Source organism: Periplaneta americana, chromosome 17 (genome assembly GCF_040183065.1).
Source record: "Periplaneta americana isolate PAMFEO1 chromosome 17, P.americana_PAMFEO1_priV1, whole genome shotgun sequence".
Lineage (NCBI taxonomy): Eukaryota > Metazoa > Arthropoda > Insecta > Blattodea > Blattidae > Periplaneta > Periplaneta americana.
The window spans coordinates 62,286-82,959 of record NC_091133.1 but is presented as its reverse complement, the minus strand read 5'-3'; the positions used below and the strand labels follow the sequence as shown (position 1 = coordinate 82,959).

The 20,674-nt window shown below is 34.3% G+C and overlaps 2 protein-coding genes across 4 annotated transcripts in view; both read left to right on the top strand.

The window, feature by feature from the left end:
• LOC138693280 (zinc finger protein 678-like) overlaps positions 1-5,823 on the top strand; it is a 58,591-nt gene extending 52,768 nt beyond the window's left edge. For both annotated transcript variants that reach the window (XM_069817137.1, XM_069817136.1), the window contains exon 5: positions 3,322-5,823. In XM_069817137.1, the coding sequence (XP_069673238.1) occupies positions 3,322-4,582 (1,261 nt within the window). In that variant the 3' untranslated portion in view covers positions 4,583-5,823. The remainder of the gene's footprint in view (positions 1-3,321) is intronic.
• An 8,335-nt stretch (positions 5,824-14,158) lies between these two features.
• Positions 14,159-20,674, top strand: part of LOC138692974 (uncharacterized) — a 29,132-nt gene continuing 22,616 nt past the window's right edge. Inside the window, exons 1-2 of one of the 2 annotated variants that reach the window (XM_069816400.1) lie at positions 14,159-14,287; positions 20,045-20,142. In XM_069816400.1, coding sequence (XP_069672501.1) covers positions 20,050-20,142 — 93 coding nt within the window. In that variant the 5' untranslated portion in view covers positions 14,159-14,287; positions 20,045-20,049. Of the gene's footprint in view, positions 14,296-20,044; positions 20,143-20,674 lie in introns of both variants that reach the window. The other variant, XM_069816401.1, reaches the window with a different exon arrangement.

The following is a 20,674-nucleotide window of genomic DNA, read 5'->3' as shown; positions in this document are numbered from 1 at the left end:
AGCCCAAGAGGTGGAACTTAAACTGAGAGGATTTGATCCGACATCGGGATGGGAATCCGGTATGGCTTAGTGGATAGTGCATCAGCACGTAGAGCTGAAAACCTGGGTTCAAATCCCAGTGCCAGAGAGAATTTTTCTTCATTCCACTCATCTTTCATAATATCTTAAATGTTAAATAAAGGAAAGGAGTTCGTTAAGAACTGACTGAAACCGGAGAACATAATGAAGTTAGAAGATGTATTTCCCGGAAACTACTTTAGATTTTCAGAACGGTTAATTTTTTGTTTTTGTAGCCCTTTATTCTACTGAGCCCAAAGTGTGTAAAATTTATTTCCTAGAATATCATTTATTATTTTCTTTGGATTTGCAAATTCTGCTCTAGGTGTTTATTTTTACTGTGGCAGTTAGCTGTATTTTCTGTAATGTATTATCTATTTCATATTCTTTAGTTAATTAAACTTTCGAATGTAAAGAATTTATATTGTTTGAGAGTTGTTAAGAAATTGCGTTTTGGTATAGGCAATTAATAAAATATCATGAAATGGTTGCATTATGGTCACTCAACCGGTCGTTGTGGAAGCATTTCCTATATGAAGTTTGAAAATCACTGTCGCTGTCCCTACTTTCTTTACCTTGTGCTATATTACACATACAGACATAAAAGATTCGTCTGGTGAGAGCTGTGGTAGCTCATGGAAAGGTGGAATAGGTACCAGATTCGAGTCCAGCACAGATCTTAGATCAGGTTCTGACCTCTTATCACGATTATTTCGACTGATGTCTATTTTATTAACAATAAAGAAATTAGCTTTGGTACTTCTCTTTCCATTTCTCCACTGGCGCAAATGCTGCGAACTGGTTTTATTTACCTTACGAGGAGACCATGGGTTCTCTTGGTCTGTAGTCTTGACACAAAAATATCGTAGATATGCTATAGTCACTGATACAGACATAGGTTTCCTACTTCTTCTAAGTGTTTACTCCCCATACACAATAGCACAGTCTAGTGTATACAGTCACGAAGCTTGAGTTGTTGAGGTTACTAGGAAAAAATAGACTGTGCCAGTACTATTTCGCATTGTCTGTGATGAGACGATAGTAGCGATCCAAGTGGTTAGCAACTATCTATGGATGCATATTCCCTAAGTATTGAGCTTCGTGACTGTATATACTAGACCAGAGGTCTCAAAAAATCGTATCGTCATTCGTGCTCTCGATGCTGCCCGCCGAACAGTGTGCTGTAAGGCTAGAGAAGGGGAAAAGACTTGTACCTCAACAGATGGAAGCGATCAGTGGGGAATCGCAGCAACGAGGTGCTTAAATTTACAAATAATAATATCAAAAGAATAAGAAATATATGATTGTATATTATTTTGACATACTATGAAGCAGGAGCCCCGTCTGTTGCTATTGACACAAGTCATTGCAAATTCAGCTTCTTCTGTTCTACAGTGCCTTTCAAGGCCTGGAAAAGATCTTCTCCAGTTGTATTTTGTAATTACATCTAGAAGACATTCACACAGTAAAATGTTCGTTAACTTCTCAGATGAAAATGGCTAGGTGAGCTTCGTTATTTCTATCTGTGCTTTCGTCCAATGCAAGTGAGTAAGCTACAAACTGGTTAATTGTGGTTTCGACTTCAGAATCAGTTACGTTTACAATCTTGAAATTCCTTCTCTGAACTGTAATTGGAAATATTTTAATTTTCTTAAACTTTTACTTTGTTTTGGACACAGTATTTTAGTACTTGTAACGTTCTGTATGCACGATTATACAAATGATTCTTCTGTAAAGGTCTTCTTTGATTTTCCAATATTCCAAGCTAAAAGATGGCTAGGAAAAAGCTTTTTCTTTTGTTTAAGACTGAGGACACGTGTGTGATTTGTGTTTGTATTTTCTTATTTTATATTGATCAAAATATTTCTAGGCCTACGCATTTCACCTACAATTAAACGAAAAACTATATGTTTGTCATGCGGAGGTGAGTGTAAACGTATTGTAATGTACTGATTATTATGTATAACAACAGTCATACAGATAGCCCCAAAAAAATAAGTTATTTTCATATGTCCAACATGCCTGTAATTGTATGATATTCTTCGTGAAGAGTCAAGTATTGTCGTCGCATGTTGAATTTTAACACACCGTTAAGAATTTTCGAACAAATTATGAATTTCACATTCTTCCCACTAACTCAAAAAAAAAAAATTCTCTTCCCATTCATCCTTGAATGTACTACGTCCATGATTGTGAAAAGGTGGAACACACCGGCCAACACAATGATAATGGCAGTCCACCACTGCTCTTCGTTTGCACATAAACATTAAGTACAGTACAGGTGGGGATGGGTGAAGCAGAGTGCGCTCATTATGTACTGGCTACGGTTCCGTTCAGGGGCTTACTCGCGAGTACGCTTTTGGAGACGTCTGTACTAGACTGTGCATATAGCATGATACGGCTGGATGATTCAAGCACACGCATTTTGAAGTAGCCATTTCTTTGCTACTCTCGATTTCCACAATTGAAACGACATGACTTAAAATGTAATTAATCGGACCTCCTATACGATGGTGATTTTGATATAATTAAGAAGTTATGTTTCAGAATGTAGTATTTCGCATGTAAAATTACACTAAGATGCAAGTAAACACTACATTTACGCATGGAAAAGTACAAAATAGACAAGAAACAAAGTCATGTGATCAACTGTCTATAAAGACGATATTTAAATTGTTTGTAGTATGCAAAACCATAAGTCTAATCTAAATGTTAATATGATTAATGTAAGAAATCAGAATAATGATATATTTTAGTATATAACTTACATAAGTTCCACAATGGCTAAGAAACTAGAGCTGGTACAGTTTATCCTATGTTACTTTCTCATTGAGTGCCCCAAATAACCTCGACAACAGATCTAAAAACCAAGACATCAATAAGAATCTTTATTCGCTTGTGTTATTATCTCATATTGTGAGTAATACTATTGAAGGAAAATGTGATAACTGTAATTTTGATAGTTAAATATTCAATTTTTACAAACACTTAATGAAATAAAAGACGAGCTAGTCAATGATTATTCAAATAAAATCAAGGTTTTACCCTTAGCTATTGTAGTGCCTGTTACTTATCGACAATAAGAGTACATATTCTTTGATAATTAACAGAAATTAAAATTGTTATATATGCTAAAACTGGTCAAAAATAGGGCAGAAATTTGGATGTGCATATCTGTGTGTGTGTGTGTGTGTGTGTGTGTGAGAGAGAGAGAGAGAGAGAGAGAGAGAGAGGCAGACCTATAAATTTTTATATTGATTTCAGCATTGTAGATAATGTTGAGGAGAGCGTGTCACAAGAAGGCATTGATCGTGAAGAAGACAATTTGATGCAGTGTGGTAACAACAGACCGAAGTCTTTAAACATTAGTGACGTCAGCTGTAATTCGTTCAAGGGTAATATATGCAATGAGGCTTTTGTAACACCGCAGTCCCTGAAACTTCATTCTAATGATGTCAGTAGAAAATGTTTCTCACAATTAGAATATTTAAAGCAAAATGCACGCAAGAAACCGTTCAAATGCGAAGTGTGTGAAAAGGGTTTCTCACAGATAGGAAGTATAAAACGACATGCACGGATTCATTCAGGCGAAATGCCGTTCAAATGCGACGTGTGTGGAAAGCTTTTCTCACAATTAGAACATTTAAAGAAACATGCAGACATCCACACAGGCAAAATGCAATTCAAATGCAAACTGTGTGGTAAATCTTTCTCACAATTAGGACATTTAAATCGACATGAACGCATTCATACAGGCGAAAAGCCGTTCAAATGCGAAGTGTGTGCTAAGTGTTTTTCACAATTCGAACATTTAAAGCGACATCAACGTATTCATACAGGCGAATTGCCGTTCAAATGCGAAGTGTGTGGTGACTGTTTCTCACAGATAGAAAGTTTAAAGCGTCATGTAAGTTTTCACACAAGCGAAGTGCCGTTCAAATGCGAAATGTGTGGTAAGTGTTTCTCAGAATTAGGACTTTTAAAGCGACATGAACGCATTCATACAGGCGAAAAGCCGTTCAAATGCGAAGTGTGTGGAAAGTGTTTCTCACAATTAGGACATATAAAGGTACATGAACGCATTCATACCGGCGAAAAGCCGTTCAAATGCAAAGTCTGTGAATGGCGTTTCTCAGAATTAGGACATTTAAAGCGACATGAACTCCTTCATACAGGGGAAATGCCGTTCAAATGCGATGTGTGTGGTAAATGTTTCTCACAATTAGGGAGTTTAAAGCTACATGTAGGTTTGCACACAGGCGAAGTGCCGTTCAAATGCAAAGTCTGTGGAAGGCGTTTCTCACAATTGGGACATTTGAACCGACATGAGCTCATTCATACAGGAGAAAAGCCGTTCAAATGCAAAGTGTGCGGAAAGTGTTTCTCACAATTAGGAAATTTTAAGCGACATGAACGCATTCATACAGGCGTAAAGCCATTCAAATGCGACGTATGTGGAAATTGTTTCTCACATCCAGGAACTTTAAAGCGACATGTATGCATTGTCACACGTGAAATAGTATAAAAATACACAAACACAGTGAAGTTTTCGCCGTCTAGTAAACGGAAAATGTATGATCGCTTACACACAAGCCATAAGGCATAAAAGGTGCAATATATTTGGACGATATGAATGGAACGTTTGGTTGAGTTCTGTTATGGAAGTAATTAAATACACTTATCAGTGCCCAAGGTTTATCGTATAACAGATTGGACTGATACACTGTTTCGTACTACATATGATGTTCCAATATTTCAATTCATGTTACGAGAATACCATTCACTATCTTTGTGTACCTGCCGAACACGGTAGAGTGTTGTTGTGCCTAAACATAACTGTAATACAAAAAATCGTATCTTCAGCGTTTTTTCAAGAAAAATCATTTGATAATTTTCTTTTGTGTGATGTAAACTTTATATGAAGGACATAACATTGATCATGAATAAAAAAAAGACTAATAACAAAAAAAAAAAGAGACAGAAAAACTGACATATATCAGTGTTCAATAAAACGTTTGATATCAGTTCTTAGTATAGTACATCATTATTGAACGGACATTTATACACAGCAGTTATTGGGAATGCACTAAGAGATTTATTACCATTAAACAAATGAAGGATTTGAAAGAAATTGGTTGTTCCAGACACCATTACAAGATTGTAATTGCAATGTATTATATGACAACGCTATATAATTATATTGATTCACTGCTAAAGATTATAAAGATTATGACAAGGCTAATACTTGTAATGTAAATTATAATGTAAACAGATAAATTTTTAGCACACCCCAGAAAAAGTAGAACTCGTGACCAGATACGGATTCCTGAATTTAAATTAAGAAGTATATGATACAGTTTTGTCTTATGTCTACTACATAATAAGAATATATAAATTTAAATGTACAATTTTTCATTATTTATAAAATCCATACATACATTTTTAATTTAATGCTAGAACTATTAGAATTAAAAAGATTAGGATATTTAAATAAAAATTTGTTATATGTTTTTGGGCCTAAATTCCTACTCTGATGAAATACTGTAACAGTGTTGCATTTTGGATCAAAGAATTTTAAAAATATCATACCTTTTGTTTCAGTACTATGAGAATACAATTCAAAATTATTTCGATATTTATGTATGAATTTCATTAATACAATACAATAAATTTGTCTTATATTGAGAACATTAAGGTCTGAAAACAGTTTTTGAGATGGAAAATCAATAGCTTTACGAAGACATATTTTAATTATTTTCTTTTCTAATAAATGAAGTGGATTAATTTTTTTTTTTAAATAAGCTATCTCCATCCTTTAATTTCATACATAATTAGCGATTGAAATATATATATATATATATATATATATATATATAGTAATAAACTTGACAAATAATTCCTCAATAAAACAAAATAATATATTACTTTACTTAATTTACTAAAAAAGTAATTAATGTGTTGGTTCCATTTGAAATGATTGTCAAAAATTATGCCTAAATATTTAACCTCAGAGGACTCCATCATCGGACATATACACTGTGTAAAGAAATAATCAGAGTTATATAATTTAATACTTAATATATATGTAGGAGGCTTGTTACATTTTTTAGATAATGAGATTGGAATAATTAAAGTTTTGTTTTCGTTGGTAGAAAGTTAATTTATGTCAAACTATTTTTTTTTTAAATTTAATTGCATTACTTGAATTATATGTATCATACCAGGTTTTTCGACCAAAAAGTAAAACTGTGTCATCTGCATAAGAATAATGAACATCACTGTATTGCTGTAAGCCAATTTTTAATAATTCATATGTGTATGCATGTGTGTGTGTGTGTATATATATATATATATATATATATATATATATATATATATATATATATATATATATATATATATGTGTGTGTGTGAGGTCCAAGCACTATACCTTGGGGAACACCTGTAGTAATAATTGAAGGTTCACTTGAATAATTGTCAATTTTCTTTATTTGAATTCTGTCATTGAGATATGATTTTATTAACTTTAAAGCATTACCTCTGATTCATAAAAAGTCTAATGATACAGCAAATCAATTTGTGGTGACAGCTTTGGTGAAAATTTAAGACCATTGATTCCTAATCCTTTTCCAATAACGTTACGGACTAATGACGGAGCTCTGAAAGTAAATCCTGCTAACAAACTTTCTTTAGCAGTTTGCAATTTCAATGTGTCTCAGAAAAGTTGACATAAGAAATGTAAGGAATTCGGAGGATATACCACGGAAAGGAGAAATTCTGAGGTTAAGTCACATTAACATTACACCTGCAAATAGGGGAACAGATACATTATTTCTATTGAATAAACTTTAATATATACTCTTTTATATCCAAGCCCCATTTCAGAAAATATAGCAAACTGGATTTCAAATTTAGTGAAAGATCACAATGTGATCAGAATTCTCTATCCATATCTGTTTTATATTATCCATCGTTAAATTATGTGAATGTGCTGTATTGATATTCCCAGATCACACAAATATATATGTGACAATAGCGTGAATTATGAGTGAAAATCTACTTATAGCAAGTGATTTAGAATATATTCTTCGACATTTTTCTACCTGATGACAAGCATCAATAAGTAAGGAACTTTTTATTAACAAGAAAGAGAAGTAAAAGAAGAAAATGTGTAGAGAAAATTTTAAGTAAAGAAACATGGACATATATTGATTGAAATTGTGCTCAGAAATAGAGCAGTCATTGGGAATGCACTAATAGATTTATTAGCAGTAAACAAAGGAAGAAGGGTTCGAAACAAATTGATTGTTCCAGATACCATTACAAGAATGTAATTGCAATTTATTATGTAACAACGTTATATAATAAATAAATAAATCTTCTCACCATTCGTGAGCTGCCACAAGGGACAGAGAGTTCTTAAGCAAAGAAATTTTTACAAGTTCACTGAACCATTAATTTTGTTTTAACAATGAAATTCCTACAAGTACATAGCTGCAAATAATTTTTTGAGATTAGTGGAAATATACCTATTTTAGTGAGGCAATGTTACAAAAAAAGTAAAGAATGCTACTGAACTTAGTTTGATTTCGAATATAGGTGATTCTTCATTAGAGCAATTGATCCTTTCAATGCAGCTAAGGTTACAATCGGAATAATTGATGTAGGTATTCCAAGCCTCTTAAACACATCTTTCATGAAGAGAGTAGCGGTACCTCTTGCTCCAAACAGAAGTCCGATTACTTCAAGCTCTTTTAACTGGTATTTTTGGAGGTAATAGGGAATGGTAGGATTGTAGATATTCTTTTTTTCATTATCCACTTCTGCTGGCTGTTCCTCATCCATTTCGAAACGCACAGTGGGATCAAATATGTGTCCAGATCTTGTAGATTCCTTGAAAGCTATTATATCTATGCGCCGTGTACTGCCAGAGAGACCATGTACTTCTTCAAAGGTGTTGTAATCGGCATCTTTAAGGGCAGTGGTTATAATTGATCGTACTTGGTGGTGTCTAGCGTTTCGCAGAACTTCGCCGTGCGGACAGGATCCTAGGACGTGTGCAAGAGTTTCAACCTCGTTGTGGCAATGCCTACAACGGTTGTCCTGAGATCTTCCTGGCACAGCACGTACTGCAGCAACATTTCCAACCATTTTAATGCCATCACGCCATTCGCTGTTATTCGCTGTTGGAGAGTCCTTCGTGTTTACAAATCCATTTGTTGGCACCAGGATATTGTTTAAATAAAACTACGCCTTTCCCTTTCTGTGGATGACGACACCAAGTATCAAATTCTCTGTTCCTCAGAAGGTTACGAATCTTTGTAGCATTTAAGAAATGTTCATTCTTATGAAATAAGTCATCTTCTGGAACAACGTTCAGAGATTGGCCACATCTAATGCTCTCCTTATGAATCTGACGTGTTTGTATGATGTATGGGTTTTGAGAATAGTGTAAACATCGAAGGGCATTAATTTGTTGTAATAGTGCTTCCCTTTTTGTTCGAAAAATTCCTAGTCCTTTGTACTTCCTGGGACTATAGACCATTGCATCAGGAATGTCTGTAGGGCAGATTCATTACCTCTTTCAGTGCACTTTTTATTAATTTGTCGGCGTCATCCAAGAACTTTTTTGGTATAAGTGCAGAAGAGATGGTTTGAAATTGATATATTAAGGAAGGACAGATGGAGGTATTTAGAACACAATATTTCTGCTAAAGATTATAAAGATTATGACAAGACTAATAATAATAATAATAATAATAATAATAATAATAATAATAATAATAATAATAATTGTTTGGTCCAAAAAAGAAATGAATTACTTTTGCTCGACTTTTGTGAAAAGTAAGATATTTTGTTTGTTTGTTTTTTTTTTTTTCGTACAAATTATATGTTTTTAGCGATTTGTGCAATTTGGAATTTGTAACGCCATTTTTGGACGATGTAATGATTACTGCAAGAACGAAGCAAGCCTTAGTAGAAACATTCACAAAACTGAAAAAAAAAAAAAAAAAAAAAAAAAAAACTATCTGAAGCATGTGGTCTCGTAATAAATGAAAATAAAACTAAGTATTTGAAATGTGGTAACCAAAATTCTATTACAAATAACCTGAAAATCAATCATATGCAGATTGTTCAAGTCAATAAATTTAAATGTCTGGGAACAATATTAAATGGCAATATCTGGATAGAAGATGAAACTAAACGAATTACCAATGGTAACAGAGCCTATTTCGCCAAGCAAAGGTTATTTAAAAGCAACTAATAACAAAAGAAGCCAAATTAAGATTATATTGGACCATAATAAGGCCAGTTATCACATACGCCTGTGAAACTTGGGTACTGAAAGAATCAATTAAGAAAAATAGTTAATTTTCGACAGGAGGATTTTAAGAAGAATCTTTGGAGCCTCAATGATAGAGATGGCAACTGGAGAATAAAAACTAACAAAGAACTAAATGATTTAATACACAATCAAAATATAATAAATTTCATCAGAGCTATGATGTTAAGTTGGTTTGGCCATGTTAAAAGAATTGAAGACCAGAAGCTAGTGAAAATGGAAACCCCTGGGAATAGAGTAGTGGGTAGACCGAAAAGCCACTGGGAATATGATATTGTGAATGATTTGAGGAAGCTAAGAATCAAGGATTGGATAATGGTCGTACAGAATAGTAATTTCTGGAAAAAGATTTTTGACAAGGCCAAGACATTGAATTTTGAAGTTGTAGTGCCTTAAGAAGAAGAAGAAGAAGAAGAAGAAGAAGGCCATTTTTGTAGTAATTTGGATTCTTGAAAAGCCATAAAAGATGGTAATTTTGGAACAGAAGTAAATAAGGCCATGTTGAATCTTTTGTACACTATTTTTAACACTTGAATATAAATAATTGTTTAAATGGCGATTTTACTCGTGTTAATTATGTAAGCATGTGCGGCTTACAGCTGTTTCGGTGCTATTCGACACCATCCTCAGAGCCTACTAGATCTCGCGGCTATCTCAGTTTCGCTGCCTGTTGTATGGGTGCGTTCGTGTGATGAAGAGTTGTGTCAAATAGTGTGTGTGTTCTGAAATTTATCTGTGTGTTGAGAATGTGACTATTGTGTGTTTTAGTGTGTCTGTATATTTCATATTGTTGTAGTGTGTTGAGTTTTTGGTTTTTGGGTTGTATGTGTAGGATTTCCATGCCTGTATTTATGTTATTGTATGTGTGGTTAGCATTAGTTATGTGTTCGGCACTACAAAGACATTTCAACACACAAACAACACAAACAAATAAATACAACTACACAGGCGTATACAAACTCACATGCAATAGTTGCGACAATTTCTACATTGGACAGACAGGCAGATCATTCCAAATTCGATACAAAGAACACATTAAAGCAATAACCAGAGGACACAATACATCTACATATGCCGAACACTTAACTAATGCAAACCACACATACAATAACATAAATACAGACATGGAAATCCTACACATACAACCCAAAAACCAAAAAATCAACACACTAGAACAATATGAAATATAGACACACTAAAACACACCCCAGTCAAATTCTCAACACACAGATCAATTTCAGAACACACACACTATTTGACACAACTCTTCATCACACGAACGCAACCACACAACAGGCAGCGAAGTTGATATAGCGGCGAGATCTAGTAGGCTCTGAGGATGGTGTCGAATAGCACCGAAACAGCTGTAAGCCGCACATGCTTACATAATTAATATGAGTAAGATCGCCATTTAATCAATTATTTAAATAAGGCAGTCATGATGGGCAACGTCTTTACGACGTATTGTTACATTCTATTTCATTTAAGCGTAATATACATTCAGGCAATTGCACTGTTTGAAATTTCTGTCAGGAACCATGGATTTCTCGCTGTGCCTCGGAATTTTCAGACATTCCTTAAACTAAAAAAATATATAATTTATATAATATATTTCAATTTGATATGATTTTCAGTAATAAAAACAAATTTTGTTATGTATATTTTCAGGCACTTGTGTGCTTCTATCTTTATTGGCCTGCGGATCTTTATTATTTGAAATTTTGTACCGTGTTAATTTTCAGTCTTGCCAAGAAACATTACATTCCTTATTCGTGAAATGTATAAGTGGTTTTCGTGTTCTACATTGTAATGCCTGGCTTATGTATGTATTTATTTACACTGCAAGTGGGCAAGCACCTGGTGGCAGTGGTATACACAATATAAACAATACACAATAAAATGATAAACAATACACAATAATTACAATACACAATACAATTATATACACAATACAATAAGAATACACAATACAATTTAACAAAATAATTACAATTAATAATAATACATAAAACAACCTAATTAATAAGTGAACCTAATTTTACAATACAACCTACATATGTATAGGCCCTACATAAGTTTCCCATTGGTACTGATAATAATCTTTCACTTTACTCTCATCTCAGTCACTGTAGTGGCACTATGACGCATTTCACTGACACTATAGAACACATTTCATTGACACTATAAATTATCACTGATCGGAACTATTCACTGCACTGTAAATCCATAACTTCACTGACTCACCTCGCTTCACTGATACAACAGTTCAAATAAGACAAACAATTACACCCTTATGCATACTTATAAACAGAACTACATTTAAGCTAAACATTTCTAGTCTAAGACCCTCTTAATACGCCATTTTAAAATAATTTACAATTCAAACCAAGGGAGTAACTCGTCAGGCTAAATAAATACATGTCACCTTAAGAAATTTAAATGTCAAATGCCAACTTAATTTTAATTTACACTTTATGCACAACTTTTTAAGTTATTCTTGAATCTCCTTAAGGAAGGACAAACCCTCAAAGACCGCTGCAGGTAGGTCAGCCCAATCATTTATAGTTCTACTTAAAAATGAGAATTTACCTACATCCATTTTCTGTTTCCTACATTTGATTTAAAAATCATGATCGTTCCTACCATAGTATGTTGGCTTTTCTAACCGAGCCGTTAGGTCTACCCATGCTTTCTGAGCTAGATGTGCCCAATACAATATATTCTAGTTTTCCTACGTCTGTTAAAGATGTATACAACACTGTAAATTGTGGAAGTGACCCCTTACAAATTCATGAAATGTGCAATACTTGTTGGGTGTCTATTGAACCAACCGTGAATCGAATTTCGAACAATATCATGAATTGATTTTACATTTTAATTTCGCGCGGTTGAAGGATCATTGCTATACTGCCATTTCGGCAGTTGCACAATATCTACAATAATCCTGTTGACAAGATCTATCTGAACTACATAGAAATAATTTCGAATGAGGAAGTGAAGGCTCTATAAAGTCTAGGTCTATCGTTCGCCATTTTTGTTCTTTCGTTGCCGAGCTACCATACGAGGAATCTATTTGCCACACCGTTAAACATTATCATGTCGTAGCTCCTATGATAATAAATCAAACGCACTGTAATTCAGCAAATAATTTAGCGGCAAATAACGTCCTCGTGTGCTTTCTGCGAACCCCAACGAAAGAGCCAAAATGGTGGGCGATTATATTAAGTATTTATCGAGCCTTAAGAAATGAATAACGTCTTCATCAGCGAATCACAAGACGCACACGTTTAAATGTAGCGACCTGCAATGCGATTGGCTGCCGGAAATTAGAGTGACGGGACTATAGGTCTAGTGTGGTGCTGCCCACGTCACTTCCTTTGTTCTCATTTCAGGAGGAGATCCGATTAAGGAATGCGAATTCCCTCCCCCCCCCCCACTTGGTAAACTATTCGAGTCAGAAAATTATTGGATTCACTAACAAATATGATAGGTACGTTTAGTAAGTGACAGAATTTTAAATCCGTTGGCTAGAATATTGATCTTTAGAGCGTAGAATTGATGACCGAATTGGTACATTCCGATATCTAAAGTTTTCGGTTCAAAATGACTTGAAAAGTTGCAACTTCTCAGGCGACATCCAGAATAACGTCCGCGAAAGGTGTGATATGTAATTTGCGAAAGAAAGAGCCTAACATATCAGGAATACGCTTCCAGAAAATGTAAAAATGCTCGAGAAAATGTCACTGTTTAGTGCCAGTGAAGTTGTAAAATCAATTAATCCACCTCTTACTGATTTCGCTATAAGTTTAGAGTATGAAGACGAGACTAATAAAATTGAAAAGCAGTGGAGAAACATACACTTAACGAATGGGTCAATGAATCTACCATTGTAGAATTTTAGAAATATGTTAATATAAAGATGCTGCTGGTGGAAATCCTTTTTCCGAGTTAGTTTCATTGGCTAATTGACTTCTCTTCTAAGGTTGCCACATTCAAATGCGGAACTGGATCAAGTTTTTAGCCAGGTTAATATTCTGAAAAAAAAAAAAAAAAAAAAAAAAAAAAAAAAAACACACACACACACAAAAACACGATGAAAATGAATATCCTCTCAGCGAATCTAAGAAATAGATCTGGATTTTGCAACGTGGGGAAATGGTTTTTCTATGAAATCCCATTAAGTGTTTTACAGCATGTTTAACAAAAGCACCATACACACAAGCGAAAACATCAGAGAGACCTTAATGTGCTAAGAGGGGATTTCGGTCAACGCGTCTGGCTGCGAAACCAGGTGGCCCGGGTTCGAATCCCGGTCGTGGCAAGTTACCTGGTTGAGGTTTTTTCCGGAGTTTTCCCTCAACCCAATACGAGCAAATGCTGGGTAAATTTCGGTGCTGGACCCCGGACTCATTTCACCGGCATTATCACCTTCATATCATTCAGACGCTAAATAACCTAGATGTTGATACAGCGTTGTAAAATAACCCAATAAAAAAAAAGTAAATAAAATATAAAAAAAAGACGGGAATTGACATCAGAAGGGAGGAATACACGACAAGGAGGATGGCGTATTATGTCCTATTTCTGTTACGCGAGTTTATGTTGAATCATATCATATCAAATTTTACTTTATGCGTGATCGGTACTTGCTGGTTCCCTTTAGCATTTTCTGGCCACTTTAATAATTTTAGACACTATTTCCTCATTGTCACTGGGTGTTGGAGCCATTGATTTTACACAATTTACTATCACGGCTTCCTTGATCATATAATTCTGAAAGTTGCTATTGAATAAAGTTTCAATATTATCCTTATTAATATAATATATTAATATTGAACGCGGCTAATGCTACAAACTATCAGCAGTGCATTATATTCCTCCACAAAGGTCAGTGCGTAAGTATATACTGCTACATTATATAACCATAAGTTGCATGATTTATTCTTCACAAACGGACTTGAACCTATCTCCCCTTTGTGGTATACGTCCGCTCATAGTGGAGAAATGGATCTATGTATTTCATTCTTTGACTCGTTTATCAAAATTGGACAACAGGAAGACTCATTTAGGTTGGTCCAGGGAGCATTCTCTTTTGGCACAAGGATGATTTATGTAACATGTTTCTAAATTAGTCTTTTAAATACCGGTACATTCTTTAATATAATTTGGTCCAGGGAGCATTCTCTTTTGGCATAAGGATGATTTATGTAACATGTTTCTAAATTAGTCTTTTAAATACCGGTACATTCTTTAATAAATCGCTGAAAAACATATGTGAATATAGAGATGTGCAGTGAGTACGAAATTATTATTGTTTTTTGGCGTATCATTTTTACGTAAATAACGACAAATGAAAACTAACATGTCACATGACATTATTTTAAGAAATACAGGAAACAAGCATGAATAATATTCACCATTCTTAATGATCTTGGGAGAGAAAAAAAAAACGTATGAAATAGAAATTACATACAATCAATGTGCGCGTAATAAACAATAAGCAAACCATCTTCGATTAATCATTTCAAAACAACGTCAATATAGTGTGGATTGTGTAGGAAAATAATTTCTTATATGTTGCTCCCAATGTGAATCATTGTTAACATATGAAAACAAATGAAAATTAACATGGCATATAAACACTGTTTGAAGAAAGATAGGAGATATTAAGTAATATTCATCGCTTTTAATGATCTTTGGATGGAAAATAACAATGAAATATGTATAAAATAGAAATTACATACAGGTGAGCATATAAAAAACAGAGTCAATGTAGAGTATCCACTGCCCACTGAACGGATATTTCACACTTTTATCACTGCTAATGTTGCGCTATAAACCAATTTTCGGCAATCTAATGTAGAAGACTGCCGAAAGATATTTGGAAAGTTTCAGAGAAAATACACAAATTCAGTCTTCTAACACCATTTTTGTTTTTTGTTTTTTTTTTGTTTTTTTTTTTTATGAATTAAGTAATTTTCTGGGAGACATCGTTAGATATAGACCACTCTTACACTAAACCTGGAGTAATTTAAGCTTATTAATCAAATAAATGATTCTACTTACTGTTTTTTGGAGATAGTGGAGTAGGGTGGCCTGTTAATTTTCCCCTCCATTACATACACCGCCGACTAGCTACATATGTCGGTGGTAAAATATCTTTCTGACAACTTCAGTCTTCATTTCTCCGGATTTTTTTTTTTCGTAAGGTATATACTGTAACAATCCTAGAATCGACATGATCATCTATGCCCATTTTTTGGTGTGGGGGGGGTTGTGTTTGTGTGTGTGTGTGTGTGTGTGTGTGTGTGTGCGCGTGCGTGTGTGTGTGCGCGCGCTTTTCTTTTATTTTTCCAAGCTCTATGTTCAGTTCAAGTTTGTCGAGCGTGACAAGAATCGGTGTGCCCCTTTTAGCTGCGTAAGGAACAAATCTTGTGAAAATTTATTTAAATTTAAGTATAGATAATTTCTATTACAAAACTATCTTTAAACATTCACACAAATACAGGTGCATATGGGTAAATCACATTTCGTTTTAAACATATGTAACTCTTTTTACTATAGGCCTACCAGTTACCGACAGAAAGTAGCTATAATTACATTCTTCGCATAATATTCAAATAAATCACAGATGCTCGCTAACAATACATGTGTGACTATACGGATGATGAAAGAAAGGGTTCATACCTGTGGAGTAACGGTCAGCACGTCTGGCCGCGAAAACAAGTGGCCCGGGTTCGGATCCCGGTCGGGGCAAGTTACCTGGTTGTGGTTTTTCTGGAGTTTTCCCTAAACTCAATACGAACAAATGCTGGGTAACTTTTGGTGCTGGATCCCAGACTCATTTCACCGGCATTATCACCTTCATTTCATTCAGACGCTAAATAACCTAAATGTTGATACAGCGTCGTAAAATAACCCAAGATTAAAGAAAGTATTATGTCGGATATAAAACGCAATGTTACTTCGAGTGTCGAACTCACAATTTTGTCAAGGTGTTATTATTATTATTATTAAAATTGTTTACAATTCACATTATGGGTATTTAAATTTTGTGTATTATTATTATTATTATTATTATTATTATTATTATTATTATTATTATTAGTATTATTGTCGGCCTCGGTAGCGTAGTCAGTCTAGCGCTAGCCTTCTGTGATCGAGGTTGCGGGTTCAATTCCGGGCCAGGATGTCAGTATATTTACTGGCATATAAAAGAACTGCGGGACAAAATTCCGGCACACTGGCAACGCTGATATAACCTCTGCAGTTGTGAGCATCGTTAAACAAACCACAATTTAAATTTTTAATTATTATTTAACGTATATTTATTAATAAATTATACTATGTTATAGTAGAACATATTCCTGAATATCCTTATAAATTCTTTGAAACGTAAATTTTTCAGAGCCATCCAATTTTGAACAAATTTTAATGTCTGTTTAATTTTGAATAATTAAAATTCATGTGTGATTATTACACTTAGATAATTATCATTAAGACGTATATATTTTTGTCGACATTTATCTGTACATGGTAGGTAAGAGACTTTATTTTATATAACAGGAAAGTCCATGGAGACAATAAAATATTGTAACTTTTATTTAACAATAATGTGACTTTTATGTCTAACTTGAATCACACACCCGTCAACAATGGGTATTCCACTCAACACAGCAATACAGTAGTCGTTAATGCACTCCACCGAAAGACAATGACAGTTCACGTGTATTATTTGGAAGAACAACAGTGTACTCCTAATTCCAACTAATGTTCACAACACTATGTACAAGACAAAACTGTCAGTTCTCAGTTCACAGTTCGTTCCCCTTGGCTAGTTATTCTAGCTCACTCACTCGAGGTTACGGTACATCGAACCTCAAGCTTTCCATATACAGTTTACTGCACTTCGAACCGAAGACTTTATAATACAGTTCACTGCACTTCGAACTCAAGACTTCCGGATGCGTTGCCTTCTCCTGGACGCTGCCGCAGTTACTGAAGTTCACTGCACTTCGAACCCAAGACTTCCGGATGCGTTGCTTCCGCCTGGACGCTGCCACAGTTACTCAAGTTCAGTGCACGTCGAACCCCGGTATCGAAGGCTGGCTTTCTTGCTCGCTGACTGACTGACTCCCGGCTCTCTCGCCGCTTTTCAATTATTAAATCACACGTTCTCGAATATACTGCGTCCAGAAGTTTTTTACAACAATCGGTCTCCAGACGTTTCTTTACCTCCGCCGCAGTCGGTTTCCTTCCCCCTCTCTCTGCGCCAAGGCCCCGCCGCCGAAGCTTGCGTCTCCTCTCCCTGCGCGCCTCCTTTCTCCTCAGATGCGCGCGAACTCTCCGACGCGGCCTGCTGCCACAATACATTGAAATAAATTTGATCAAAAATGATAATGGAATATGAAACTCATCAAAGATGAAAAATGACGCTGGTATGAAGAATATATTGAAGCAGAGGTAGCAGGACTATGCTTTATGTCGATGTAGAAATTGTTTACTGGAAGAGTTAAAAATAAGAGAACGAACAACGTTTAAGGATTAAAAATATTCAAATCGAAATGTATTTTTTTTAAGTTGGGGGTTGGGGTTCAAATCCTGTAACCGCCATACGTGTACGCCCCTGGTTATTTTAAAACTCATATTTCGTTAAATATCGACCCTACACAAATTTTGTTGAGAATGAGACATTTTTAAAGCAACGTTTGTTATGTAATATCCTAAAAAATCAATAATAAGCAAAATATTTCGATTTATTTACTTTAGTCCCCTTTCTAACTCCCCTTTTAAAGACAGTATTTTTAATGTCATATGGCCTAAAATCTAAGTGGGACCTAACTTATTTTGCATACCAATTTTCGTAGAAATCGCTTCGGCTATTATCGCGTCATAATGTAACAAACATACGGACATACAAACAAAAATGTCGGAAATGCTATTTTCGGTCTGAGGACCGTTCAATATACATCTTAATACCAATTATTTTTTTAAAAGCGAAAATTACCATAAAATTTAGGTTACAGTTTTTTAATATTGTTGTTTATTTATTTATACATATATATTTGTGAAAGTTTAATAATATTAATAACAAGGAAAATTACCTATACTCATTACTTTGCGTAACTTGCAAGATATGTACACGGCGCAGCTAAAACATAATGGCGCAAAGAGAGGAGGAACTAAAGAGAAAGTCACCGAACATAGGTTTGTAAGGAAGGGGAAAGACTGAACAAATGCGATGGGAGCTTCGATTCTACAGAGACTGAACAAACTTGAGCCGAACATAGGTTTCCAAGAGACGTGGGTGTTTCAGTTTACATGCTTCATTTCGACGTACTGTTGGGTTGCCTATAGAGTAGGGCGAAGTTCGTAGTATCTTGATATACCCTCTCATGTTCGAACAGAGCACGACACTAGTGTATACTGCGGAGATGTGGAATTATTATTAAACATGCTAGTAAGAATATCCAAATAGCTGACAAACTACAAGTCACTTTAAGTTTTTTATTACCATTATCCGGCTAAATTAAAGCAGACGCTTGTACAGACTCTTATTATGCCCCATTTCGATCATTGTGACGCTTTATTAAGTGATCTCAGGGTGGATTTATCCCAGAAAGTGCAACGTGTTCATAATGCGTGTGTTCGTTTCATTTGTAATGTCCGCTACTACGATCACATTTCGCCTTTTGGATAAATTATTGTGGCTCAGGTTAAATGTGAGGAGAAAGTTACATTCCCTTTCTCTCTTATACCGAATTTTGCACACCTCTACTCCCTCTTACTTATCTGTCCGATTCTACAGTCTTTCTCGGTATCATAACTTAAAATACTCGATCACAATATAACACGCTAGAAATACCACTCCACATATCATCTCTTTATTCTTCATCTTTCACTGTTGCTACTTCTCGTCACTGGAATTCTCTGCCGCCTGAAGTCAAGGGCTGCCGAACTTTAATTTCCTTTCAATGTAAAGTAGAAAAATATCTTATGATGAGTTGCCAGACCTAACGCGTTGAAAATATTTAACGGAATGTGTTCCACTGTATTTATTTTTATTTTTATTTTTTGTTGTTTCTTATTTTTATTATCTAAATCGAGTTTATTTATAACTTAACGCCAATATGTATCCCACTGTGTTGTTTCGTTATTATTAATCTATTTTTTTGTACATTATATTCAATTATCGGTTTCTGTTTTAATTATGTAAATCCTACTTAATTGTAATCTAATACTAATATATATATATATATATATATATATATATATATATATATATACTAATGTGTTTATTTTTATTTTTACTGTTACATTTTTTTATTGAATTATCAGCTTCTGTTTTTATGTGATTCGTATTTGATTCTAACAACATTAATATGTATCCCACTATGTTTATTTTATTTTATGAGGTAAATTTTTACGTAACTACCTCTTTTGATCTCATTATGTACCTAAATTGTATCAGTATGTAATTACTTAATTCCGATCCAGTTTTAAGTTCAACTATGTAAGCAAGTTTTAATCCTGGTTGAGTGCCAGGTTAAATAAAGCCATTATTATTATTATTATTATTATTATTATTATTATTATTATTATTATTCTTATTATTATTATTTTTATTATTATTTTCTTTTTCAGTCGTGATGAACGTTATCAAGATGGAACGTGAGATCTACCCTCTGGCAATAGGCAGGAGTAATACAACTGATATAGAAGAGGAGAATTCTTTGTTTCAGGTATCCTATATTGAAAGTAATTACTGATTACAATTTATTGGTAAATATCCAATACAACGGCTCCTGTCATTTCGAGAAAAATACATTCCCAAAACCTCCTATGTTTGCCTCAAAAATCAAAGTACTAAGAGAAAGTAGCGGAAAACGTTAAAATTTGGAATAAGTTAAAATAAATCTACAGTGTCGCTAGTAAATTCAAAACAAAAAAGAGAAAAACTTTAAATATGGGTAACTTCAGAGTTACACTTCAAGGTGAAACTAATAATAACGATGAACTGAACATTCCCAAGCTAATGTAATCTGACTTAACCTAACCTATGTGAAGGACGAAACAGTTCAGTAAATAGCAAACTACGAACACTTACCTCACATTAATGAAGAGTTGGCTACAGTTCTCCCACTTCTATGAAAATATAACGCATGTGTTCATGATCTGGATATATCCTGTTAAACATGAATTCTGCTAAATATCTGATATCCGTAAATTAAACCTCCACACAAACCTTCATCACGAGACGTAGAACTACACACT